The sequence below is a fragment of the Stegastes partitus genome, unplaced genomic scaffold (assembly GCF_000690725.1).
Source record: "Stegastes partitus isolate 25-593 unplaced genomic scaffold, Stegastes_partitus-1.0.2 Scaffold380, whole genome shotgun sequence".
Classification (NCBI taxonomy): domain Eukaryota; kingdom Metazoa; phylum Chordata; class Actinopteri; family Pomacentridae; genus Stegastes; species Stegastes partitus.
The window spans coordinates 83207-109074 of NW_007578111.1; the positions used below are offsets into that span (position 1 = coordinate 83207).

Here is a 25868-nt window from a genome sequence, read left to right on the forward strand (position 1 = left end):
ATTTACAGCTCAGTGTCTGCAGTCTGGGCTGCGTTCAGGAGTGTAATGTAGATCCAGCTTTATGGTGAGATGCCAGGAGATAAAAAATGCACAACAAATGCTCCCAACTATTCCACCCAGAGCAGTTCTTTAGCTAAAGATTTCCACCTTACACTGTGGTGCAAGTCTCCCTCCATCATGCTCCTTTACTTTTTTATATATGATTTATGATCCACAAGCAAAGTGTGTCATTAATTGACTTAGTGGATCAGTGCCCTAGTTGGATGTGTGGAGTTAAGTTCTCCGGATTGTGTCTGAAAAAACAGCTCTGCAGAATTACGAAACTGAGAGTCATTTGTGTCTCTGCTGCTGCTGCTGCTGGCTGTCAGTGCAGCGGCCTACGTACTGTAGCAGCTCCAGTAAGTGCAAAAATGTCCTGCAGCTCCGAAAGCGTCTGAACGTTGTCGTGTCGAGTCGAGTTAGCAGAGTCCGACCTGCTGTTCTGTGTTTGTGCTGCTGCTGCTGCTGCAACAGCGCCGACAAAATGATGCCACCACGTCAGACACGGCGGATGTGTCTGATTGACGGATGAGGTAAGCGGTTCCCGTTTGAGTCTGGGAAAAAATCACATCAGGAATAGGAAACAGGATGACGGAAGGGTCTCGGTCGGCCTAACAGAACACATCTGTGGCTGGTGGAGACGAGGATGAGCATCTGTGTTCGGTCAGAGAAACTCGGTCATGAATGAGCCGAAAGAGCAGCACATACAATACTCACATTGTCTGTAATGTTAAATGGGCCGTGAACTATTTAACTCGCGCTATCTGATGTGGAGGCCGCAGATTATTCTCATCAATTATTATTTTGCAGATTACTGTCTTGATGATTTGATTAGTTGTCTTGTCTGTGGAGCATCCATTATAAATTCCCAGAATCCAAGGTAAAAAAACAAAAGATTGCCCCATAACTCAAATTGCAGTGATATGCAACGTACGTTTGAGAGTAGATCACGTTCATACACCAATGGCGACAGAGGTGCCATGCAAGGTGCTGCCTGCCATTGGGAGCAACTTCTGGGTTCAGCGTCTTGCTCAAGGACACTTTGACTGTGGAGAATCGAACCCTAACCTTGCGATTGGAGGACAACCGGATCTACCACCTGAGCCACAGCCGCATGTTGTGTCAATTAAAACGCCTTGCCTTACCTTCACCTTAGCCTCTTGGGTAAAAACAACACTTCTTTTTAGTAAATGTGGTAGCCAAAAGTTTATTTTACCGCTCCAAAAGATGCCGAGCAGCATTTGTCTCTCCTTTTAGCTCTGTTTTGGTCTCAACCATACACTGATGAGAGCTGTGAGAGTCAACCAAAAGCTGAAGTCGAGCTAAAGTCGAGCTGCAGGAGACAAATACGACACTTTGCATGTTGACATAATGATTTGACCCATTGTTTTTATAAACTATTGATTCGAGCAGTGTTTCTATAATCACCTGCGCTGTATCTTCTCCTAACCTATATATGCCACATACCCATGTTCGCCTACGTCCTGCGCAGCCGAGTGTGAAGTAGCAACACTTCCCGGCGTTTCTGCTGCATTCCTCACTTTTAATTGTGTTTATGTAATGTCCTCATGAACCCAAAAATCTTCAGCTGCTGATGCAACGTGTCGGCGCCTCGGCAACGCGTCCACCCAGCCGATGACTCACCAAATACCGTCAACGCTGTATCATCAGTGAACTTCTCCTGCCTTTTTGTTTGTTTGTTGTGATATCAGCGCCTGTTGTTTCTGCGATTGTAAATCTCAGCTGTTGAGGGAGAGGTGGCTTACAGGAGCCTGCGATGGGTAGTTTTATGGGTCACTGGAGACAGTAGGTTGTAGCTGAAGTGCGATTTGGAGTCTGGAATGTTCTACTCAGAAGGAGCGCTGGGGGGGTTTTTCTTCCGGTGAGTCAGTTGCCCCACCCCGAGCTGTAAATTGCGAAAGGCGTGTGTTCCTGGAACAGACCTACCTAGCTCTCATCCATGCTTCTTTGTTTCTCACAAGAGGCACAGTCATCACTTCTCTCCTTCGTCCACGCTCCCTCCCTCCCAACACCCACTCGCCTTTAGCTTTTAGCAGGATGCTGGACTGAGCTCCTCCGTTCACTCCCATCCTTATCTTCCCCTCCTCTACTATCTTTACCGTCCCTCCCCTCTCCTCCCAGAGACAGTTTTGGCAGCCTTCAGGAGATGCAGCATATGGCTTCAATCCTCCCTCCGGTCTTCTCTGTGGCCTTTTCAAAATGCCTTTGTCCCTTTAGCGCCACAGGAACCGGCCATACGTCGACTTGTGGCTGAGTTGAAAGCATCACCGCAGAAATAACACGTCTGCATATGTTCTCCTGTTTTCTGTTGCAGGGCTACAACAAACTTTTTTGTTATTGATGCATTGGTAAAACAGCACATCACAGTTTTCCAAAGTGCAAAGACAAGTCCTCGTATTGTTTGTCTTGTTCGACTTGCTCCAAAACAGCTTCTCCTACTGGAGCCCCTCCGTCCGCCCCCGACTGCTGCTGCATCCTTCCTGTTTTGCAGATGACATGATTTAAATGGCTCAGCAGTCATGATTTGTTGTCCTGCTCCGCCAGCCAACTGCGAGATAGTACAGTCCTTGTGATGAGCGTAAGGATTCCTTTCCGCTTGCCTCAGACTGCATAATGCAGTCAGTTCACTCATCAGAGGGGAGAGTGCATGTTTTGCTCTGTCCTCCCGGTTCACAGTCAGTTTGACAATGTGCACAATCATTGCTCTGTTCAGCAGCCGGTAGACCTAGCCGGGGTGTTTTCTTGTTTGTTAGTCCTGCTGAGACGTGACACAGTCGTGGCGCGTTGCTTCTCGTGACTTCCTCTCATTAAGAAAGTCAATATGCTGAATAATGAATCGGATTTTGCTGATGGTGCTTCGTTAAAATATTGTAATTTATTCTTGGTTTTAGTGGATCTCTGCAGGGGATTTCGCTCGGCGTTGGCTGGTTTAGTCGTAATTAAACTCGGTTACAGCCGGCTGCTTACACGGACGATTAAATGCTGTGTCAGGCTTTAATCTCGGGCTTTACTGAAATAAAATAACTGTACTTTTTCCAGTATAATTAGGAGGTGGTCATGGTTATATTGCACGTAAAAAAAAAAAAACATCCATCATCCAACATGGTTCTTAAAATCCTTCAGCAAATTCAGGAGATTATTAGCAGCTATAATCAGAGTGTAAAGTTAAGTTAACATCCGGTTGTCTGCCGTGTGCCTACGCTTGTTCCTCCAGTCTGGAAAACAACCTTCAAGAATATCCCTGGAAAACTAAAGCGGGCCTATTTTCATCAAAGCACTGTTTTTATCCACTACTTGCTGTTTTTTTCCCCCCCCAAATGTCAGCTGCTGCTGCCGTATTTTCCAACCTTTTTTTTTTGTTATTGTGATGGAGGCGTGTTTTGCTTCACCCCACATTTAGACTGTGAGCTGAACTCGTAGCTTATTCGTGATTATTGGGTGACACCAGAATGTATAAGCAACAAACAGGAAGCAGATAGTTTACTTTAACTCTGCACAGTGTTGTTGTCAGCAAATATATGGATGTTTTAAAGTGTTTATTGTTGTGTTTGTCTCCTCCTGTGAAGCATCTGCGACTTACAGATAAGAAATGGTCGACAGTAAAATGTGACGCAAAGAATTTATTTAGGTTATGCATTGAGTAGAGCTGTTCATTTGTGACATATCAATATAGATTTCTACGTATAAAATATGAGTCTGTGAACTTCAGAGATGCTGTACGGTGTATTTTGTCGCCCTTGGACAGAACCAGACGAGCTGTTTCACTCTTTCTTTTATATATGCTGAGCCAGTGGTGTCCAATCCTGGTCCTCGAGGGCCACAATCCTGCATGTTTTAGATGTTTCCCTCTTCCAACACACCTGATTCAAATGATCAGGATCATTATTAGGCTTCAGGTGTGTTGGAAGAGGGAAACATCTCAAACATGCAGGATTGTGGCCCTCGAGGACCAGGATTGGACACCCCTTTTGGATCCAGCTTCATATTTACTGGATAGACATTGGAGTGTATGTTGTTTTTGTCACCTTGTTAACCGTCATAAACCACATATTTCCCAAAATGTTAAACCATTTCTGTACAGTATTGTTACAGTTGTGGCGTCAGTCATTCATAAACTCATCACACAACAGTTCCCTTACTTGTAAGTGATCACAAACATGTCGATAAATCCTCAAAAATGTCTCCACATCTGCTCAGTTTAAAGTAAAGCTACCTGATTGTCCTTATAATGTACTTCCAGTTGCAGAACCTGGGCGTGAACCCGGCCAACATCGGCTTCAGCTATCTGACCATGGAGTCGGACAAGTTCATCTGCATCAGAGAGAAGGTGGGCGAGCAGAACCAGGTGGTGATCGTGGACATGTCCGACCCCACCAACCCCATCAGGAGACCCATCTCTGCCGACAGTGCCATCATGAACCCCGCCAGCAAAGTCATCGCTCTGAAAGGTACGACGGTGACACAGGCAGCCGCTGATAGACGAGAAATACTGTGTTGTTGTGAGGAAAAGGGAAAAAAAAAAACTGTTTTGCTTTTATTATTAGTGGCTTTATACCAAGCGCTGAGGTTATTATTGTTGTTCAAATTCCCAGAATGAAGTCTGCATGGCATTCGTACTGTTTATTTGCCTCTGGTTTTCACAGATTTAGCCATCCACTAGAGCTGCTGTGGGAAGGCCACGGTCATGCGATGACTAATGCTCTGTCAGTGCTGTAAATATGTAGAGTGCACTCACTTCTATTGCCTGAATGTACTAAATTGGTTGTGAAAATTGATTGTCTGCCACTGAATCTAGCCCTTGGAGCACAAATACAAGTGCTGATCAGGATGATTTGCCTATAATGCCTCTCTCTCTCCCTCTCTCTCTCCTCCTTCCCCTCCCCTCCGAGGATAACACGCCCCCGTTTGCCCTTTTCCCTGTGGTCTATCTTTGTCTTACCTGATTGACACTTTGCTTTTTTTCCTCCCTTGCTTTCTGTCATTTCTCAGACGGTGAGTTGCTTTCTGTCCGTCTACCTGTCCGCCACTCTGTTGTGATGATACCATGTCTCTCTCATAAAAGCTTCCCCCCTCCTCCCTCCTCCTTCATTTTCCTCTCAAAGTACGTGGAGCTATTTTGACCGCTAATCGATCAAAAAGTCGGGCACCTTATAACTGCAAGTAAATCACATCAGCAGCGCGTCACGATTCTGCCCAAACCCGCTGCTATGTTCTTTTATGAGAACTACACATGTGTTAGCATGACTTGTTGTATGCTGGTGGAGCGTATGTGTGGTATGCATCATCAGATTACACAGCGAAAAGAGTCGAGGCGCTGTGTGTACGTCTTTGCACGCCTGTGTGAGCGCGTGCCAGCAGCCGTATCGACATTCAGATCTTTCCTTGCTGCATATGAGGGATGCCATTAACGTATCATAAAGCGTGTGTGTGTGTGGATGGCAGTTTGTGTTACAGCTGATTCACGCATCACGTCACCTGTTTTTCTGCAACCTTACTGGTAAACAAAGGTCGTTACTGGTCAACATGTAGTAATATACACGAGAGCACAGAGACGCTATTGCAGTTCAGCCGCACTCGTAGCCTCTCCAAGTCGGTCTGTTAATCATTATGACCTTTTCAAAAACTATCTGCAGCCACAGGTCGGGTTACCGTGTACAGAGCGAGGATTTGTTGGCCTATAAAACACGTTCGGCTATTCAGATAGAGTCTTATTTACCCAGGTGTTCAGATGTCGGTATCAGAAAAATGTCCGCTGGTTCACAATTACTGCGGAGAGTGGAGTTGTGTTTGTAGTGCTCAGAGGGGACTGCAGTCAAGCACAGGAATCAATTGTGGAGAAAACACATCAACAGGTTATGTCTAGATTCACTAAACTGGCCTTCTGTCCTTATTAGCCTAAATGAATGATAAATAAACACAAAAAAATAGTATTTGCAGCATATTAAACAATTCCAACCGGGTTATTTTTTTTACTGAAATGATAAGAGACTCAATGTAGACCTTCTGATCCCACAAGAAGAACTCTTTAGGAATATAACGCAGCTACCTGCTAGATGATCCGCTATGTTAGCTGTTGACCTGTGATGCCTTCGTTGACGTGTTAAACGTTCATTAAATGTTAAATAAGCTACATCCAGCAGTCTCTATCAGGTTGGATGAGTTAAAAATTGTGAAAGGTGTTCACAGGTACTTTATACCTCCTGTTACCAAAAACAATACTTTAATCCTGGAAAGCTAACAATGCAGTGCTTTTTTTACACATAAAAGTAACACCAGCGATTGTCTGGCTAATTAAAATTTGGCAGAATGAGATCGACAGGCCAATCAACCCGGAGACGGCAGCCCTGATTTTTACAGATAAAAAAACCTCTAGACGGATTTTTGTTGCTCTAAATAATCAACAGAACGTACTGCTTTTTTAAAAACTCAGAATTAATGACCCCAATTAAAAATAGCTCCACTTAGATTCACAATATTTCCATTTGGAGTCCCATTCATTATTCAGAGCAGCTGTTTACATCGTCTCTCTAATTGTCGTCGAACCCTCTGGACGGATTTATCGACTCCTTCCTGTCCGCTCGTCTCACTTCCCCCCTCCTCCTCCTCTGTTTCTTTACCTCCTCCTCCTCCTCCTCTCAGCTGCCAAGACGCTGCAGATCTTCAACATCGAGATGAAGAGCAAGATGAAGGCTCACACCATGACGGAGGAGGTCATGTTCTGGAAGTGGATATCTGTGAACACGGTTGCCTTGGTGACGGACACGGCCGTCTTCCACTGGAGCATGGAGGGAGATTCCCAACCAATCAAAGTGTTCGATCGGCACGCCAGTCTGGCAGGATGTCAGATCATCAACTACAGAACTGACGAGCAACAGAAGTGGCTGCTGCTGATCGGGATTTCTGCACAGGTATGAAAACACACAAACGAATACGTCTACCTCACTTGTTTCCAGGATCTCTCCCTCTGATTCCTGCTCCACACCTTTGTCGACAATCTTATCTCAGGTCGCACCTTTTCCTCTTCATCTTGCCTTCTGGCCAAACTAAACTTAGATTTTCACACTCACATACAGAGCCTTAAAAACACTGGATAGCACACTTTTTGGTGTATCAGGAAGGATTTTATTGACTAGAAGAAGTAGAAAAAGAGGCGATTCACCTCTTTAGTTGTGTTTGATTGTCACTGTGGGTGCGTAGCTTCACAAAAACACAAACGTGTGGAATAATGTTGCCTTCTCACATAAAAAGCGCTTTCACATTGAGCTGCCTTCGTGTGAATGTAGTCTTAAAAATGCAGCGTTGTTTGCTCCAAGTCTGTGTACAACAACAACAACACCGAGTTCCAACAACCAAATACATTTCAGCTTCTGCCAATCATGCAGAGTTTTGCCTTGCTCTTAAATACTTGTACATGTTGGCCAATATGGCTGCTTCACTTTCCGTTCACTCTCCAAGGGTGACAAAACACACCTAGCAGCACCTCCTATCCTCATTCTTTTACCCCGACCACAGACGTGTATAGTTTCACAGAGGGTTATGTGCTGTTTTCTTTTCTTGGCACCGTGAGTTTGTCAGAAACCTGCAAAGAATTTCAGGCTCAAGTATCAGTGTTCTTGTCTAGAAACCCAAGAAGCATATTTCCCCAAAATTTGGAACTATTCCTTTAACCACATGTAATGAAATACACAACGTCAACCATCTGTAGCACATTACCAACAAATAATATACTGTACATGCAGTGTATATGAAATTTCACTGACCAGGAAAGATCTAATTAAGATATGTTTTTCTAAAGTTGAATCTATACAATCTTTGATCTTTAATGCATAGATCTTTTTTTTTTTTTTGTCTCTTTGTCCTGCAGCAAAACCGTGTGGTCGGGGCGATGCAGCTTTATTCTGTGGACAGGAAAGTGTCCCAGCCCATCGAGGGCCACGCCGCTGCCTTCGGGGAGTTCAAAGTGGAGGGAAATGCCAAACCCTCCACCCTCTTCTGCTTTGCAGTGCGCTCACAGGCTGGAGGAAAGGTGAGGGCTGTCAGTGCAATGTGGCCACGATGCTGTTGCAGTGGAATTAAACGAACTCTGAATTAGTTGTACATTAGGAAACAGTCAGTTGGCTTCACTAATATGATACTAGCAAAGTACTGTAGCTGTAACTGTGTTGACATCAAGAGTATGTGTCTTCCTGTCACTTTTTTTTTTCTCTCTTTGTGCTTATTTTGGTTTCCGATATAAAATCCTGGAGCTCTATGGGAACAGCAGAAAGTTATATCCTGCCAAAAATGTACAGAATTTTTATCACAAGACCGTTGGTTGTGGCTGAGTCACTAGTGGCTTCCCAGATGTGCTGAGGAGTGCAGAATTTTTTGCTTTTTACAGAACCTTGTGAGAGTAAATGCTTTATTTTTGGGGTATTTTTAAACGAGACGTGGAATAATTATGATTTTAAGCTTTGATTGGTTCACTGTCAAGACCAAACAGCACGTCAGAGATGATTAGTTCAAGGATCTTTGGAAAGTTTAGAAATGTTCTTGTTTTTTAAAGATAACGCTCGGTTTCAAATCCGCCAGAGGATTTTGGAATTCAGACGGTTGACGTATATGGACTCCCCTCTGCTGTTCTTCTCGCTCATATTCGCTTTGCTGTGGTAACCTGTTCATGTGGACTTTCTTCTTCCAGTTACACATCATTGAAGTTGGTCAGCCAGCTGCAGGAAACCAGCCATTTGCTAAGAAAGCAGTAGATGTGTTCTTCCCACCAGAGGCCCAGACGGACTTTCCTGTAGCTATGCAGGTAAAAAGAGACTCCGGCTGCTGCTGCGTTAGCTTTTGGTAAATTACAGCTGAATGCTTACACTCGCTCTGTGTCTGATTCCTTTCCCTCAGATTGGTAACAAACACGGGGTAATTTATTTAATCACAAAGTACGGCTACATTCACCTGTACGACCTGGAGTCTGGAGTGTGCATCTACATGAACCGAATCAGTGCGGAGACCATCTTTGTAACTGCTCCTCATGAAGCCACCTCGGGGATCATCGGCGTCAACAAGAAGGGTCAGGTGAGAAATGAGCAGTAAATGGGCATTAAGTAGTTTATCAGTAAAAGGTCTGCTCTGAACGCCGTTCCGACCTCACAGAACAAATTTTCCTGAAAACCGATGCTAATGGTGTTAAATTGTATTACCTTGTGCAGCTGTGCATGGCAGGAACAGACAGTTTGTTCATTTCACGTTTGCTTATATGGCTTCTTACCGGTATTTTATTACCAACTTCTCATTCCTCTACAGGTGTTGTCGGTGTGTGTCGAGGAGGAAAACATTGTCAACTACGCCACCAACGTCCTGCAGAACCCCGACCTGGCCTTGAGGATGGCTGTGCGGTCGAACCTCGCAGGGGCCGAGGAGCTTTTCGCCAGAAAGTTCAACACTCTGTTTGCCCAGGGCAGTTACTCAGAGGCCGCAAAGGTTGCTGCATCAGCACCCAAGGTACGCCTGCCTCCACAAGTGTTTGCACATTTTAATGCGCGCCAGGTGTGTTGGCAAAAAGTCAAAAACAATTCAAGGAAATTAATATCAGAAAAAACTTTGTTAATCCCTGCAGGAGGAATTGTTTCGTAACAGTTCTACAAGAAGACAAGATGTAGAATAAAAATACAAGACATACAGGAAAGAGTTTATAATGTGGTGGTAGGTTAGCAGAGGAGGGGTGTAAACAACAAACAGTACGACCAGGGTGGCACCATTTATTGTTAGTGAAAGGGACGTCTGCCTCTTTCCTTGGTGGTCTTGGATTTATTTGTGTTTGAACCTTCTGAATACTACGCTCGGAAAAGTTCCTCACCAGGGATGTTCGTCTTATTGTATGCTAACATTATCCACAATAACATAAAGAAGATACCGTCTAGTCTTCTACATCAACCTCTGTCGTCTGGATCCGGCTCATTCTTTCTCTGCATCCTCTGCGTATCCTCTGCTTTCCGTGGGGATGTCTGTTGTTGTTGTTCCGGTCGCCATGCTGGCTGGCAGGCTTCGTCATTATTAACTGGTCCCTGGTGGCAACGCAAGCATTACGTCCAGCGTGATTCATTGTTGTAAAAAAATAATACACAAAAAAGGATGCTGTAAACATTTTTATATCCACTCTTTATCATGTGGATACGCTGCAATAAATACAAAACTCTACGTCCAAAGTTTTATTGGAGTTACTGTTTTCATTTTTTCCAGCTGCCTTGTTTTTTCCTTTACCAACAATTGCTCCATTCTTTGCTATCTGTCCTCCCCTCAGGGCATCCTGCGGACGGCAGAAACCATCCGTAAGTTTCAGAGCGTCCCAGCCCAGCCGGGTCAGGCCTCTCCGCTCTTGCAGTACTTTGGTATTCTCTTGGACCAGGGCCAGCTCAACAAGTTTGAGTCTCTGGAGCTGTGCAGACCCGTCCTGCAGCAGGGACGTAAGCAGCTGCTGGAGAAGTGGCTGAAGGAGGACAAGGTAGGACTGAAGGATTAGAGCGTCAAGACAGATTTGTTAAAGCTTCTCCAGATTCATACAGAAGCAAATTTTAAAGTGATAATGGTAAAATACAAGTGGGTTGCCATCCTGTAACCTATATTGTCATCTATAGAATGATAAATAACTCTTAGCGGGTAACTCTGACTGTGCATGTGTTGTAGCTGGAGTGCTCAGAGGAGCTGGGAGACCTGGTGAAGGCCTCGGACCCCACACTCGCTCTTAGTGTGTATCTCAGAGCTAACGTCCCCAACAAGGTCATCCAGTGCTTTGCAGAGACCGGCCAGTTCCAGAAGATAGTGTTGTATGCTAAAAAGGTAATCAGGGAGCTCAGACGTCCCCGAACCACTCCCTATGGAAAACAGACAAACATTTCTATCGGATACATTTACATTTTCTCCATCTGTTCCATTTTCTGTGGTTTAAAATGTAGAATCTCTTTTTTCAGGTGGGCTATACGCCAGACTGGGTGTTTCTGCTGAGGAATGTGATGCGTGTCAATCCAGACCAGGGTCTGCAGTTCGCCCAGATGCTGGTCCAGGATGAGGAGCCGCTGGCCAACATAAACCAGGTAACACCCACATCAGCGCAACCGCCTCACTCACAGTAGACACACGACCTCGCTCCTGCACATGTCCCTCTTTTTAAATGCATGTGCGTGTTTACCCTCAGACAAACACACAACGTAGCCAGTGTGGGAGCCTCCTTCTGTGTTATTCCAGATGTGCCAGCAATGCCAGGAATTCTCTGAGTCAGTGACCCCGTCCTCCTCTTTAAAGCCACATCATCACTCTGCTCAGTCTCAAAACAGAGAAGGAGATGACTCCATGCTTCTCTAAGTCCACATCTCCATCCCCCTTTTTAGGTTGTGGCCTCCGCAGATGTTTATGAAACATCTGGCTACTGGGCTACTAGTGTTTAACAGTGTGTGACTCTTGATAGAAAACCTAAAATCTTGCATGTCTCTTTTTCCTCCTGCCCTGTGGTAGATTGTAGATGTGTTCATGGAGGGCAGCCTGATCCAGCAGTGCACCTCCTTCCTACTGGACGCTTTAAAGAACAACCGGCCAGCCGAAGGACACTTACAGACACGTCTACTTGAGATGAACCTCATACACGCCCCCCAGGTGAACATTCAGACTCGTCTCACTCTCCTGATTACCAAAGAGCTGCTTTGCCTTTGTTAGCAATAAGTGTGTTCTCCTGTGTGTGTGTGGACTTTTTTAGGTAGCAGATGCAATCCTGGGGAACCAGATGTTCACACACTATGACCGTGCCCACGTTGCTCAGCTGTGCGAGAAGGCAGGACTGCTACAGAGAGCTCTTGAACACTACACCGACCTGTACGACATCAAACGGGCCGTGGTGCACACACATCTGCTCAACCCTGAGGTACGCCTGTGGAAGTGCGGTCATGCTTGTGAATACCGCTCTCTTGGGAGCAGCCACGTTTTTGCTCTGTTTTTTTGATGATGTGTGAAAGTGCCTCTCGAACCTGCTTCTTTTTTTTTTTTTTCCCATGTTTCTACTCAACCTGCTCGTCTCACTTTTTCCATGTCTTGTTTTTTAACTCGTCCCAGTGGCTGGTGAACTTTTTCGGCTCCTTGTCGGTGGAAGACTCCTTGGAGTGTTTAAGGGCCATGTTGTCAGCTAACATCAGGCAGAACCTGCAGCTGTGTGTCCAGGTAGCGTCCAAGTATCACGAGCAGCTGGGAACTCAGGCGTTAGTGGAGCTCTTTGAGTCCTTCAAGAGTTACGAGGGTAGGTGTGGTGGCGTTTCCACTTGGGTCATGTTGGATTAAAGTGGGAGAAAGTGTTACATGGGTGTGTTTTTCCCATTTTTTTGGCAGGTTTTAAGTCATAACAGATGAAGCTAACAGTTGTGCTCTTTCTCCTTCCCCCCCCACTTGCCGTTTCTATTCAAGGCTTGTTTTACTTCCTCGGGTCGATTGTGAACTTCAGCCAGGAGCCCGACGTTCACTTTAAATACATCCAGGCTGCGTGTAAGACCGGCCAGATCAAAGAAGTGGAGAGAATCTGTCGAGAGAGCAACTGTTATGACCCGGAGAGGGTTAAAAACTTCCTCAAGGTATAAACACCCCCTAATATATTGTCTTTATCTTTCAGCAGCAATTTCCTGATTAACGGTACGACCCATTTCCAGTAATGTAATCATCATATTTCTTGTGTTCGTAGGAGGCTAAGCTAACGGACCAGCTTCCTCTAATCATTGTGTGCGATCGCTTTGACTTCGTCCATGACCTGGTGCTCTACCTCTACCGCAACAATCTGCAGAAATACATTGAAATCTACGTACAGAAGGTAAGATTAGCACTGCAACTGGTTACCATCCAGCCCAAGTCTTTCTTTATTTGAGCTGCGCGCTGCCTCTTTTTCTGAATCTGCGCTGCTCGTTTTCAGGTGAACCCCAGTCGTTTACCGGTGGTCATAGGCGGTTTGTTGGATGTCGACTGTGCCGAGGATGTCATCAAGAACCTGATTATGGTGGTCAGAGGGCAGTTTTCCACTGATGAGCTGGTGGAGGAGGTGGAGAAGAGGAACAGGTAACACACAATAATAGTTCTTGTCGTCCGGCGGGGCTGTTTCTGTAGGTTTCTGATTATCACTTACTCCTCAAAGTCACGTATACTTCTTTAAATAAGTATCCTTACTTGTGTCCTAGCAGGTAAACAGGATAGGGTGTTATTGCAACATGTTTGTGTTGAACCACTTCATACTTTAGATTTTTCACAGAATGAGCCGGCTGAAAGAAAGAGCAGCAATCATTAAGTCACAGTAGTCAAAACAAAATAAATACAGTTAAAAAAATAATCTTTTCAAGAGACAATCAACACAAGTAAGTACCTTGTTTTCAGAAGCTTAAATATTTATGATGCTCTCTCATGTCCATAAATAATCAACAACCAAACAGAAGTGGCTGAAATATGCATATAAATAAATATGCAAGTTCCCGTGTTTATCTTTTGCTTCACAGTTTATGCGGTTCAGAAGCTAAGATAAATATTTTATTTGAGCACACAAGGTGCTTCCAGTGGCCTCTTTGTTGTCTTTTCAAAGCTCCGTATCTCAAAAGGTTTCTATTTCAGAAGGTTTCCCTATTTTGTATTAACAAATATGAATGTAAGAGAGTGTGAATGAATGCACAACACTGCCATCTAGTTTTGTGTTTGTGCGTTACACAACAGGAAACCTACACTCCACTAATATAATTCGTGCTTTACATTCATCCTTTCAAATGTTATTTAATGCAATTGAAGTGTAATTACAGCGAGTTTTCCCCAATCTCTTATCAGGTTGAAGCTCCTGTTGCCGTGGCTGGAGTCCCGTATCCACGAAGGATGCGAGGAGCCAGCCACCCACAACGCCCTGGCCAAGATCTACATTGACAGCAACAACACGCCCGAGCGCTTCCTGAAGGAGAACCCGTTCTACGACAGCGCCGTGGTGGGACGCTACTGTGAGAAGAGAGACCCCCATCTGGCCTGTGTGGCTTACGAGAGAGGACAGTGTGACCTGGAGCTGATCAAAGTGTGTGGGCCACATGGTGCAGCATTTAGGGGATCATTTACCTAATTCTATTATAGACATACTTCTAATCATTTTATATTTTCCTCTCAGGTGTGCAACGAGAATTCTTTATTCAAGAGTGAAGCTCGATACCTGGTGCGACGGAAAGATCCAGAGCTTTGGGCGAACGTGTTGGAAGAAAACAATCCTTTTAGAAGACAACTTATCGACCAGGTTGGGTTTCCTGCAGCGCCGCTCCTGGAGTAAATCAGGCTGTGAATGAGAGCTAGTTTTCTATGTTTATTCTTTTTTTTTAAAATCTCGTCTCAGGTGGTGCAGACGGCACTGTCAGAGACTCAGGACCCAGAGGAGGTGTCGGTCACAGTCAAGGCCTTCATGACTGCAGACCTGCCCAACGAGCTGATCGAACTGCTGGAGAAGATCGTACTTGATAACTCAGTCTTCAGCGAACACAGGTGCAGCAGCTTGTTCTGCATCATGATTATGGAGCCGCAATAATTGTCATCTTTTTGATAATCACCCTGTTTCGTTTTTTTTCCCCCAGAAACCTCCAGAATCTGCTCATCTTGACGGCCATCAAAGCAGACCGCACTCGCGTGATGGAGTACATCAACAGGCTGGACAACTACGACGCTCCCGACATCGCAAACATCGCCATCAGCAACGAGCTCTTTGAGGAGGCGTTTGCTATTTTCAAGAAGTTTGACGTCAACACCTCGGCCATACAGGTACAATAAACGAGTTACTGCTCGAGCTGCAGCGACGCTCATATTCCAAGTGCTTCAGTTAGTGTACTGGCTGAAGTTGAGTTTCTTTTTGTAAGGAGCCTCCTCACCACAGAGCTTTTTAACAGGTGATGTTTTCGGCATAATCCCAGACACTAGACCATTAAAAGTATTGACATCTTAAACAGACAATTTAATTTGCAAGTGCAGAGTATGAATATTTAGAGTCTGTATTGATGTATCAGTGTCTCTCTTTATGACTGTTCAGTGAAATGATTCTTGTACTGCTGGAAAGAAATTGTAAATCATAGCTGCTAAAACTCTCTCTCAGTCCTGGTGCCTTATCTCATGTGAAGTAAGTCAGGTTATACAATGCCATTCTCTCCTCTAGGTTTTGATAGAGCACATAGGAAACCTGGATCGTGCCTATGAGTTTGCCGAGCGCTGCAACGAACCTGCAGTGTGGAGCCAGTTAGCCAGAGCTCAGCTGCAAAGAGACCTGGTCAAGGAGGCCATCGACTCGTACATTAAAGCCGTTGACCCGTCGGCCTACATGGAGGTGGTCAACGCAGCCAGCAAGAACAGTAAGCCTCGGCTTTGATGTAACTCTGCTGCACGCAAGCAGCTCGCCTTCTCTGTCCATCTTCTGTTGTTGATCTGAGATGATGCTTGAGGTGTTGTTTGTGTTTTGTAGATAACTGGGAAGACTTGGTGAAGTTCCTGCAGATGGCTCGAAAGAAAGCCAGAGAGTCGTACGTGGAGACGGAGCTCATCTTTGCTTTGGCTAAAACGAACCGTCTGGCCGAGCTGGAAGAATTTGTGAGCGGGCCCAACAATGCCCACATACAGCAGGTAAGGAAAACATCCCAGCTGTAGTGCTGCAGAGCCTGTAGTATGAACACTAGGTTCTACAAGAATATGTTCATTTGCTTTAATCTTCAAACCCTCTGTTTTAGTTTCTGTCTCTTTAAGGCCCCCTGCTGACTCTCATCAACTGGCCCAATAAAAGCAAGATAACTTTGGTTATTTACTGTGTAGCGGCTTTTTCAAACAGCACTAGACAGCCGCACTGAACCACAGGAGGTTCCTCACACTGAGGACCAAGACAGAGTAATCTGTTTAAGTCCATTTATTTCCATCAAAACTGAACATTACACGTCCACGTTGTCCACAGGTAGAAAATCTGTCCCACACCTGTAGCTCATTCAGACAAAATAACGTGACAGACGTCCTTATAAAGGGAGGATCTTATCTTTACCCCATGAAATAACATTTTTAAATTGCTTTATCAGCTAAACTTTATCTTAAATCAGTATTTATATTTTTAACGTTAGATTTTACCCTTAACTTTTAACACATGAATTTTCTATATTTTTAACCAAAATCATATTTGAAGTTTTTAGCTTTCTTACCCCTTTTTTATTTTATTTTTTTACTATATGGCTCTCACATACTGTAACCTCAGATCTGTGTGTCGAAGCAGAGAGACAAACAGAACCAAGATGTACTAAACAAGGCAGGTGTTACGCAAATGTGCTACATGAGGATTTAAATATGTGACATAAGAAAAGCCTGGACTTGAAATGTCGGTAAAAAGCAATAACTTCTTCTGATTTCTTTTGTTTGCAGAACATTTACATGCACATAAAAGCAGCGATATAACACACTTAAGTAAAGGGACGACCCCTTTAAAGGGCAATGTGGCTGTTATAGAGCATGCATATTGTTACCTGCGTATTTACCTGCTGATTTCTTCCTCTCCAGGTGGGCGATAGGTGTTACGAGGAGGGCATGTACGAAGCAGCCAAACTCTTGTACAACAACGTGTCCAACTTTGCTCGACTCGCGTCCACGTTAGTCCATCTGGGGGAGTACCAGGCAGCCGTGGACAGCGCCAGGAAAGCCAACAGCACACGGACATGGAAGGAGGTAACCGGCAACACAAACACTCCTGTGCTGTTGTTTCCTTTTTATAATAAAGAAGGTTTTATCATCTTTACTCTATTAAGGTAAAACACCATTTGAAACTTGTGCAAAACTTAAACAGTGTGGGTGTTGTTACAGTTTCTAACTTGGAGCTTTGAAGGGGCAACTGCTCTGAAATAGTCATCCCTTTGTACTAAAAAGTTCTTCCTCCATTGACATTTTAAAGAAAATTCCTAACATGCTTTTAGTAGCTGCTATTGGTCTTAATTTTTAGTATTTTCTATTTATCTTATCTTAGACTTTGGTCTCATAATTTGTTATCCTATTTTGCTGTGTTGTAATATTTATAACTATTTTATTCTCTTTTACTAATTGATTGCTTTTTGCACATATTTTTATTTATTTTTTTGCTGCCTAACTATTAATGTGTAAAGCGCTTTGGTCAAATCAGGTTATTTTAAACACATATAAATATATTTGACTAATTTGATTTGTAAGTACCTTCCATAGCCTTCATGCTCACTAAAGTTTATTATCTAATGTAATAAAATGTTTAATTTAATGGGTATAGTGCTATTTTGACAACACATAGTATTTTTAAAGTTATTTGTAGTATTTGTTTAATGAAAACCATTGGCATGAACACTGTTAAGCTGTAAACATGAGACTTTCTTTTTATTCTATCAGCTGTAATTGTTAAAAACTACACTTTATTTTACGTTTTCTTATGAGATATTTAAGTTGTAATACCTAGCATAGTAGTCGATGCTCATTTATTAGAATATAGATTAAATATTACAGGATTATCTTTCAGCTCTTCAGAAAGACTAATGCAGATAAAAACTCTCTGTCGCCTCTTTAAAAGAAAAATAATGCAAAATAATGCAAAATGTTGTTACAGAATGATTTAAGATGTTAAGAAGAGCCCTTACCAGCGTGTCTCATTAGTGCTTTATGGGCTTGTTAATCAAATTTGTATTTTCTCTGTGCAGAAAAAATGGTATTCGAATGATAGAGTATCATTTAATGAAGGTGAACTCTCTCTATTATGTACGATATTTAACATTTTACTGCTGCTGTAGTTCGGTCTCTGTCCTGACTCATGTGAAAGTGACTCCAGTGAAATCACAAACTGAGTCACAGTGAAACAGAAGAAAGCCGAAGCGTGAGGCAGGATTCTCTCTAACATCGTGTAATCCGACTTTTATCGCGCCTCTTTCATCATTTTCCTTTCTTCTTGGCATTTCCTCCCTCCTCCCTCTGATCATCAGGTGTGTTTTGCCTGCGTGGACGGCGAGGAGTTCCGGCTGGCGCAGATCTGCGGCCTTCACATCGTGATCCACGCCGACGAGCTGGAGGACCTGATCAGCTACTACCAGGACCGCGGGTACTTCGAGGAGCTCATCGCTCTGCTGGAGGCGGCGCTGGGTCTGGAGCGAGCCCACATGGGCATGTTCACCGAGCTCGCCATCCTCTACTCCAAGTTCAAACCTCAGAAGATGAGGGAGCACCTGGAGCTCTTCTGGTCCAGAGTCAACATCCCAAAGGTAGCGTGGTTCTGTACGTGGGTGTGTTTTTGTGTGTCTCAAAACTATTCTTTTGTAATAAATCAAAGAGTTCATCACACACAAGGAGGCTGCTGAGGTGACACAAGCTCCTTTGATTTATTACTCTGCAAAGATTTCTGCTTCTCATCAACAGCCTGGAAGGAAACTAATAGTTTTTCCTCAGATTTTTTGTCTTTTGCAGCTGGTCCTGTGCTGTCTTATTGTTTTTGACTTGCAGTGATTAATAATTAATTTGCTAATTTTAAGTGTTAGTCTGACCTCCTTTTATAACAATAGACTCACAAAACTGTTGTCAGGAAGGTGAAAAGAATCCTGTTGGCTTTTTTTCTGATCTTTAAAAGCGTGCAGACGAATATTTGTGGCCTTATTTTGTTTATTTATTTTGAATATTACATTTCTAGATTTTTTTTGATCAGACAAATTAAAAAAAACATCTTTCAGCCATTATTTTGTCCCATTGGCTGATTATTTAGTTTGATGGTTTCCTGTCTCTTGAAAGCACAAATAAATAAATCATGTTTTGACAGCATTAATGCATCCTTTAGCTCCAAACAAATCAAATCCATGAATTAAACCATGCAAAGCTTTGACAGTATGAATCTGATGCCATTCTTCTGCGTGTCCTCTGTGATCAGGTCCTCCGTGCAGCAGAACAATCTCATTTATGGGCAGAGCTGGTTTTCCTTTACGATAAATACGAGGAGTACGACAACGCTGTCATCACCATGATGACCCACCCGACGGACGCGTGGAAAGAAGGGCTGTTCAAAGATATTATTGCAAAAGTAAGGGCAACTTTTATTGTCAGAACTCTTTTATCTTTTCTGCAAACATCTTACGTTTTTCTGATCTTTTTTACCCCCAGGTTGCCAATGTGGAGCTGTACTATAAATCTCTTTCCTACTACCTGGACTACAAACCTCTCCTACTCAACGACCTGCTGGCCATTTTGTCTCCTCGGTTGGACCACAGTCGAGCTGTCAACTTTTTCAGCAAGGTAGCCAACCTCTGTGATGCATTTCTTCATCTATGTTTCTTTGCTCATGTGACCTGACGCGGGTTGTTTTTGCTCGACCAGGTGAACCAGCTGAAGTTGGTGAAGCCGTACTTGAGGTCTGTCCAGAATCACAACAACAAGTCGGTCAACGAAGCGCTCAACAACCTGCTGACGGAGGAGGAGGACTACCAGGTCTTATTCTGCTCATGATGCTGATCACTGTAAATGTTGTAGAACACTTGATGGAGGAGGATTATTGGGGGTTTCACACCTGCGCTCTTTAGACTGTTTAAATTGAACTGGGGTACGTTTTCCCCTCAGTGGGATTCGCTTGGGAAGGAATAAACACAGTAATCCGAAACAAGTGGTCTGAGACCGTCTAAAGCCCCAAACGAACCGTAGGGCAGTTAATTTATGGTAAGAACAAGATCCAGCCTCAATTTGACCCCCGTGCAGTCTGTCGTGTTCAGCTAAATGACTTTTATAGCAAGTCGTGCTTTGAATTCTGCTGCTTGTGGCCAGTAGTGCAGTAGTGGTAGTAGTAGTAGGGGTAGGGGAAGGGGTAGTAGTAGTAGTAGGGGAAGGGGTAGTAGTAGTAGTAGTAGTAGTAGTAGTAGTAGTAGCAGGGGTGGTAGTAGTAGTAGGAGTAGTAGTAGTAGGGGTAGGGGTAGTGGTAGTGGTAGTTGTAGTAGGGGTAGGGGTAGGGTAGGGGTAGTAGTAGTAGTAGTAGGGGTGCTAGTAGTAGTAGTAGTAAGAGGAGGAGTAGTAGGGGTAGGGGTAGTAGTAGGAGTAGAAGTAGTAGTAGGGTTGGCAGTAGTACTAGTAGTAGTAGTGGTAGGGGTGGTAGTAGTAGTAGTAGTAGTAGTGGTAGGGGTGGTAGTAGTAGTGGTAGGAGTAGTGGTAGGAGTAGTAGTAATAGTGGTGGTAGTAGTGATAGTAGTCGTAGTAGTTGTAGTAGTAGTGGGAGGGGGAGTAGTAGTAATAGTAGTGGTAGCAGTAGCGGCAGCATTAGTAGTAGTAGTACTACTAGTAGTGGTAGTAGTACTAGGAGTAGCAGCAGCAGCCAGAGAATAAACTGAAGTCTCGCTGGCAGCGTCTCTCTCTCAGATATGAACTCATTCAGAACAACATAATTTCTTCCTGCATTTACTTTATTCTTGTCCTGAGTCTCACTTTGCCTGCTCTGTACATTATAACTGTTTAGCTGCACCACGCTGTCATTCTGCTGTACGGGAAGCAAACGCTTTGGCTTGCTCGTATTTCTTTAAGCCAGTCACAGTAAGCAAAACAAACACTGGAGCTTCATTGTTCACAAAAACATCTGGACAAGTGGAAATGTTCAGGTGGAGCATTTGTGCGCAGGGAGACGAGCACTATGATCAGAATGGATGATCCACAGAATAAAAACAGCAGATTTTTGTTTGTAGGGATGAATTTTGGTTCGCATGGGCATTAAAAAGAAACTGAACCACAGTGAAATCACTCCAAGCTCACGAACTCATGTAATTTTTTGAAAACTAATGTGACTGTATTTACATCAGAGTTCATTTCTTCCTTACTGTGTGTTGTCGATGGCACCTTTTGAAGCAGACAGGAAGCATCTTTTGTGGTCACTAGGGGGCACTGCTGAGGTCCAGTTCGTGGATCAAGTGACCCTCAGGCTTCCTCTGGATCTCAGATGTAATTTATCTCTGTCTGTGTGTCGCCCACAGGGCCTGAGAGCCTCCATCGACGCTTATGACAACTTTGACACCATCGGCTTGGCTCAGAGGTTAGAGAAACACGAACTGATCGAGTTCAGGCGTATCGCCGCCTATCTGTACAAGGGAAACAACCGCTGGAGACAGAGCGTGGAGCTGTGCAAGAAGGACAAGTTGTACAAGGTAAGGGGGAAAAAAAAGATTTGAAAGAACTAAAAAAGCTCAAAACAGAAATTCCTCAAAAGTGTCAATATCCTCCATACTCCTATAGATGGCACTGTTTGTTTATTCTTTGCATCGCTTCAAGGAAATAGTTTTTTCTCACACCCGTCCTGTTGAGTCATTTACATCCTCTATATTTGTGTTTCCCAGGATGCCATGCTGTACGCTGCGGAGTCGAAGGATGCTGAGCTGGCAGAGACTCTGCTGCAGTGGTTCCTGGAGGAGGGCAGGAACGAGTGCTTCGCCGCCTGCCTGTTCGCCTCCTATGACCTCCTGCACCCCGACGTGGTGCTGGAGCTCGCCTGGAGGCACAACATCATGGACTTTGCCATGCCGTACTTTATCCAGGTCATGAGAGAGTACCTCACGAAGGTTAGTGCCTGAACGCAACCCAGAGAGTTTGTTTTTGCTTAACGTAGTTTTACCGTAAATACTAGTTAAATTATTGAGAAACGTTCTGCCTTTTTAATTTTTTAGAGTGTTCATGTTCCTGACAGGTGAGCGGAGGCCACTAGTGTGGACTAACAGGTCATAGAGATAAACTGAGACAAGAAGGCAGAAAGAGAAGCTTTCTTATGTAATGATGGTTAAGTGTTTTTTGTCAGTGAACTCGCTGTGGTCGTTATTATTTCTTAGACATGTGGGGTCACTTGAGGTCATCTCTTTGGGTTCTTTTCCAGGTTGATGAGTTTGCAGCGAAGGTGACGGTCTCTGGCCCTCTTTTTTTATTTCTCTTCTGTGTTCTGTCTGTTTGTTTTTGTTGTAACTTATCTCTTAGGTTTCTGATGTAGGAACCTAGCATGGACTGTAGACTGAGTACGGCCCCGCTAGCTCTGGTCCTGGAGAACTTTGGTAGCAGTGCGCAGGCTTCTGTCCCACTTCAGCACCAACGCAACACATTTTAGGGCATTTACTGGGAGCAGTTTCTAAAATATCCTCCTGCTGAGAGTCATTTTCATCATAAAATACAAGCTTTTAGCCATCAAATACAAAAAAATTGAGGAAAATATGAAAAAAGGAAATCACCAGATGTATGTTGACGTTTACTGCACACACCAAAATCATTGTTAGCTAAATGTGGAATAAGAACATAGTCTACTGTAATCTGAAGTAGCATCACTTCTGTGCTTTATATATATATAAAAACTCTGTTTAGATAAGGAACTGTCTTCATGCTATAAAGGTTTAAGAGCCAGTACACACAGACATATCTCTGCTACCTGTTGGTGTAGTTAGCTGCTGTTTTATATGCACAGTGTTGGGAAGGACACTGTAACGAGCTTTACTCTGTACAGTCACGTTAGAGCCCTTCTCTGATAGAAAATATTGACGAATTTCTTGCGGTAAAAGACGTTCTCGTCCCTCAGCGTGGCCGTCAGCAGACCCAGGTCGCCTGGAGCAGTTTGTATTGATTGAGAGAACAAATTAAAAGCAGTCCTCAGAATTTGAAGGCCCGATGAGCTGAGCCTCTCTAGACACAGAGGCTCCGACTTCAAGGTGTTGCGCTCACATTTGTCCAAAGAGCTGTGCCCAAAGAAGGCATTCCTGCACAGAGAAAAGACGCTGCGCAACAGAATGAGTGTTTTATTATACGAGTAAGTTCTGTATTCTACTGTAACCTTTGTAATCACCAATATTTTTAATTTAATTACATTTAATTTTTGTGATTTAAATGTGCAACCCAGTTCCATGTAACTAGCTACCCCCCAACACTGCACATGCAAAAGGAAAGGAAGATTAACATCATAGTTGGGTAGCTTATAATGTGTTTCCTACAGAGCGCCAACTTGCCATCTTTCTTAGATCAAAAAAGCTGACAAAAAAAGCTGCAGACCAGTGACGAGGCCCCTGACTTTAAACACTGTGTTGATGGCTGGAGCCGAAGCCTGTGCACCAGGTTTTTCTTCCGGACCAGGATTAGCCTGTTGTGGCCTAACAGATACCTCTCACCTTCTAACTCCTCTCTCTTGGGGCTGCATCTAGAGTTAAGTGGCACTTTAAAAACCCTGTCAAGTAAAAATATAAAAAGAAAACATGGTGATCTTTCCACCTGGCTGAGGCTCTTTAAAGGCCTGAAATAAAAAGACGAATGAGGAGAAGGAGCCGCTCTGGACTTGTTGGATGCATCCCCATGTTTCTAACTCCAGGTTAACAAGTTTTTAACTGTTGGATTAGTGCAGGACAATAAACACTAACGTCAAAGGTTACGGAGTCCTCTTTCCATCTGTCTCTGTGGAGGTTCTTTTAATTTATTACAGGTTTCAGTTAATCTCAAATTCATTCGTACACTAGATCCAGTATTTAGAACAGAAAAGTGATTGACAGGTGCTGCTTGAGCTTTTCACTCTTCTGTCCAAACGTCTTTTTTTTTCTTCTAAAACCGACTGAACCAGAGTTAAAGCTCCACTTACATCAGAAACCTCAGCTGTCTCCACAGTTAAAGCACAATGCCTGATTGTTCCTTTGCACTTAGCCATTAGGAGAATTGGTGCTACGACCAGCTCACTGCGCAAATACTGTATGCCTGGCAAGGATGAGCTTATAACCTGTGAGCTTCTACTGTGTAGCTTGATCTCAGTCCAGCAGAATGAAAATCACTCGGTGAGAATCTGCCAGGAGGGCCTGCTTATAACCATGAATGGGATGCATGTGGAAGCTGTGATTGTCGTTTACTGATACATGACTGGCTGGAAATGCAGCATCAGCGTATAGGCATGGACTGTGTAGCTTCTCCTTTACTTAATACGTAATGTCATATTTCTTTAACCTTGGACCCTGTTATAAATCTACTTTAAAGGGAAAATTTACACAAATCACTCACTAAGAAATCCCCCTCGCTGGTATCTATGTGTCCCAACCTGCTTCTCTGTCTGATGCTGACCATTTACAAGCTCCAACGCAGCATCTTTAAAGGCACAAACGTCCTTTTTTTATCTTGTAATTTGTAATAATTCACAGACCGTGTTGCTGAATGTAAAGAAAACAAAGCTGTTGACAGTGAAGTCTGTGAATCGTTGTTTCTGGAAAGAGACAACGGTTTTCAGTCGCTTCATGTTATTTTTTAATGCGTTGAGCATTGAATTATTTTAATTTAATTTAATTTTGCTGAACTGGGGCGAGTGCAGGAGTCCCAGAAATCACCTCTGACATGATTAGATACCACTAAGGGTTCAGTTTTGACATTTTTATCTTGTGTGATTTGGGTGAAATGACCCTTTTTGTTTTTGACTTAACATTTGCACTGGAAGCTGCGTTAGAAAACCTCACCAAACCTGCATGGCATCTTCTCTCTGGTAACCGTAGGTGCACTGTGAAGTACTGTGTGTAGTTTTGTCCTTCAGACGTGGGTATGACGACTAGATACGATACTGTAATATAATATATGACACTAGATGTAGTTTTCCTATTTGTCAGTATTTATTTTCTTCAAATGAAACAAAAGTTTTTGTGTAATCTTACAAACATTAGAGTTTATGTTCTGTTGTCAACGGAAAAATTGTCATTAAAAAAAGGGATATATAATTGTGTACACTACATTGTAGGTGTCCGGCAAAAGTAATTTCTTTCTAATAAATATATGAAGAGTTTATTTGCAAAAGCAGATAACTCCCATTTTTGTAGATTTGCAGAAAACTTATTTTTTTCTTGTTTGCTTGAGATAATATCAAACTGAAGCTGAGTGGATGTGACTCAGTAGAAATTACATTAAGCAAACTTATTGATATTGTCTCAGGTAGATGATGGAAACGTGGGCTTTCTGAAGGTTTGTGAAGATGGAGGTATCTGTTTTTGCAAATGAACTCTTCACATATGTATATATTGTCTACAGTGGGCATCGTTTTATATGCACGACAAACATTCAGCATAAATGAACAGGTTAAATGGTTTCTGCAGGATACCAACAATGTTTGACTTTCTGGGACTCTGAACCGTGCAGGAGCTGATCCGTCCTCTTTCCTTTGTTGCCCTCAGGTGGACAAACTGGAGGAGACAGAAAGCCAAAGGAAAACCGAAGAGGAGGTGACGGAGCCTCAGCCGATGGTGTTTGGTAGGTTTACAGGCAGCACGCCGCCGTGAGGAGCAGACGGTTGTGGTTTCTGGTAGAAACTCTAAAAAGGTAGAGTCAGTGGTAGCGGTTTGGTCCACTTTTATGTTGAATTCAGTGAACATGTCCCCTCTGTTTGCAGCTTCGTGTGCCTTTAAAAAAAACTGATCATGCACTACACTGGCTCTCTAAATGGAATAAACGAGCTGTGACCATCATTCCAGCGTGACCTGTGCACATTGGTGTCAGTGACAGGAGGAAAGGTGCTTCTAAATATGCTAACTTGCTAAATATCAACAATCTCTCTCCAGAGTCGCGGACACCAACTTTACATAAATGTGCACTGACTGGATGAAGCCAACTGTAAAGTGAATCTGTCTCCTTGGTTTCAGTCAAACTTGGGAAATTTTGAGCGCATTCATTTAGTCATCTGTAGAAATATTGTACTGCTGTTACTGTTCCCGTATCTTAGGATTGATCATTTTCCTCCGTGTTTAAACTGGACTTTATTCTATGAATCAGATCAGCCTTTTTATAACGACCTATAGAGGCTTTTTCAGGTTCAGAATTTG

The 25868-nt window shown here is 43.5% G+C and overlaps 1 protein-coding gene across 3 annotated transcripts in view; it reads left to right on the forward strand.

Moving 5' to 3' along the window:
* The window catches only part of cltcl1 (clathrin, heavy chain-like 1), a 30127-nt gene that overhangs the window by 2244 nt on the left and 2015 nt on the right, over positions 1 to 25868 (forward strand). Inside the window, exons 2-31 of one of the 3 annotated variants that reach the window (XM_008284902.1) lie at positions 4301 to 4508; positions 6700 to 6968; positions 7925 to 8086; positions 8741 to 8854; positions 8947 to 9120; positions 9349 to 9546; positions 10346 to 10546; positions 10729 to 10881; positions 11013 to 11135; positions 11554 to 11691; positions 11792 to 11956; positions 12145 to 12325; positions 12490 to 12653; positions 12761 to 12886; positions 12986 to 13128; positions 13879 to 14113; positions 14204 to 14326; positions 14423 to 14568; positions 14658 to 14841; positions 15230 to 15422; positions 15533 to 15690; positions 16603 to 16767; positions 18036 to 18311; positions 18968 to 19117; positions 19198 to 19329; positions 19411 to 19521; positions 21042 to 21212; positions 21402 to 21623; positions 21932 to 21958; positions 25224 to 25299. In XM_008284902.1, the coding sequence (XP_008283124.1) occupies positions 4301 to 4508; positions 6700 to 6968; positions 7925 to 8086; positions 8741 to 8854; positions 8947 to 9120; positions 9349 to 9546; positions 10346 to 10546; positions 10729 to 10881; positions 11013 to 11135; positions 11554 to 11691; positions 11792 to 11956; positions 12145 to 12325; positions 12490 to 12653; positions 12761 to 12886; positions 12986 to 13128; positions 13879 to 14113; positions 14204 to 14326; positions 14423 to 14568; positions 14658 to 14841; positions 15230 to 15422; positions 15533 to 15690; positions 16603 to 16767; positions 18036 to 18311; positions 18968 to 19117; positions 19198 to 19329; positions 19411 to 19521; positions 21042 to 21212; positions 21402 to 21623; positions 21932 to 21958; positions 25224 to 25299 (4888 nt within the window). The remainder of the gene's footprint in view (positions 1 to 4300; positions 4509 to 6699; positions 6969 to 7924; positions 8087 to 8740; positions 8855 to 8946; positions 9121 to 9348; positions 9547 to 10345; positions 10547 to 10728; positions 10882 to 11012; positions 11136 to 11553; positions 11692 to 11791; positions 11957 to 12144; positions 12326 to 12489; positions 12654 to 12760; positions 12887 to 12985; positions 13129 to 13878; positions 14114 to 14203; positions 14327 to 14422; positions 14569 to 14657; positions 14842 to 15229; positions 15423 to 15532; positions 15691 to 16602; positions 16768 to 18035; positions 18312 to 18967; positions 19118 to 19197; positions 19330 to 19410; positions 19522 to 21041; positions 21213 to 21401; positions 21624 to 21931; positions 21959 to 25223; positions 25300 to 25868) is intronic. The other 2 variants (XM_008284904.1, XM_008284905.1) reach the window with 2 other exon arrangements.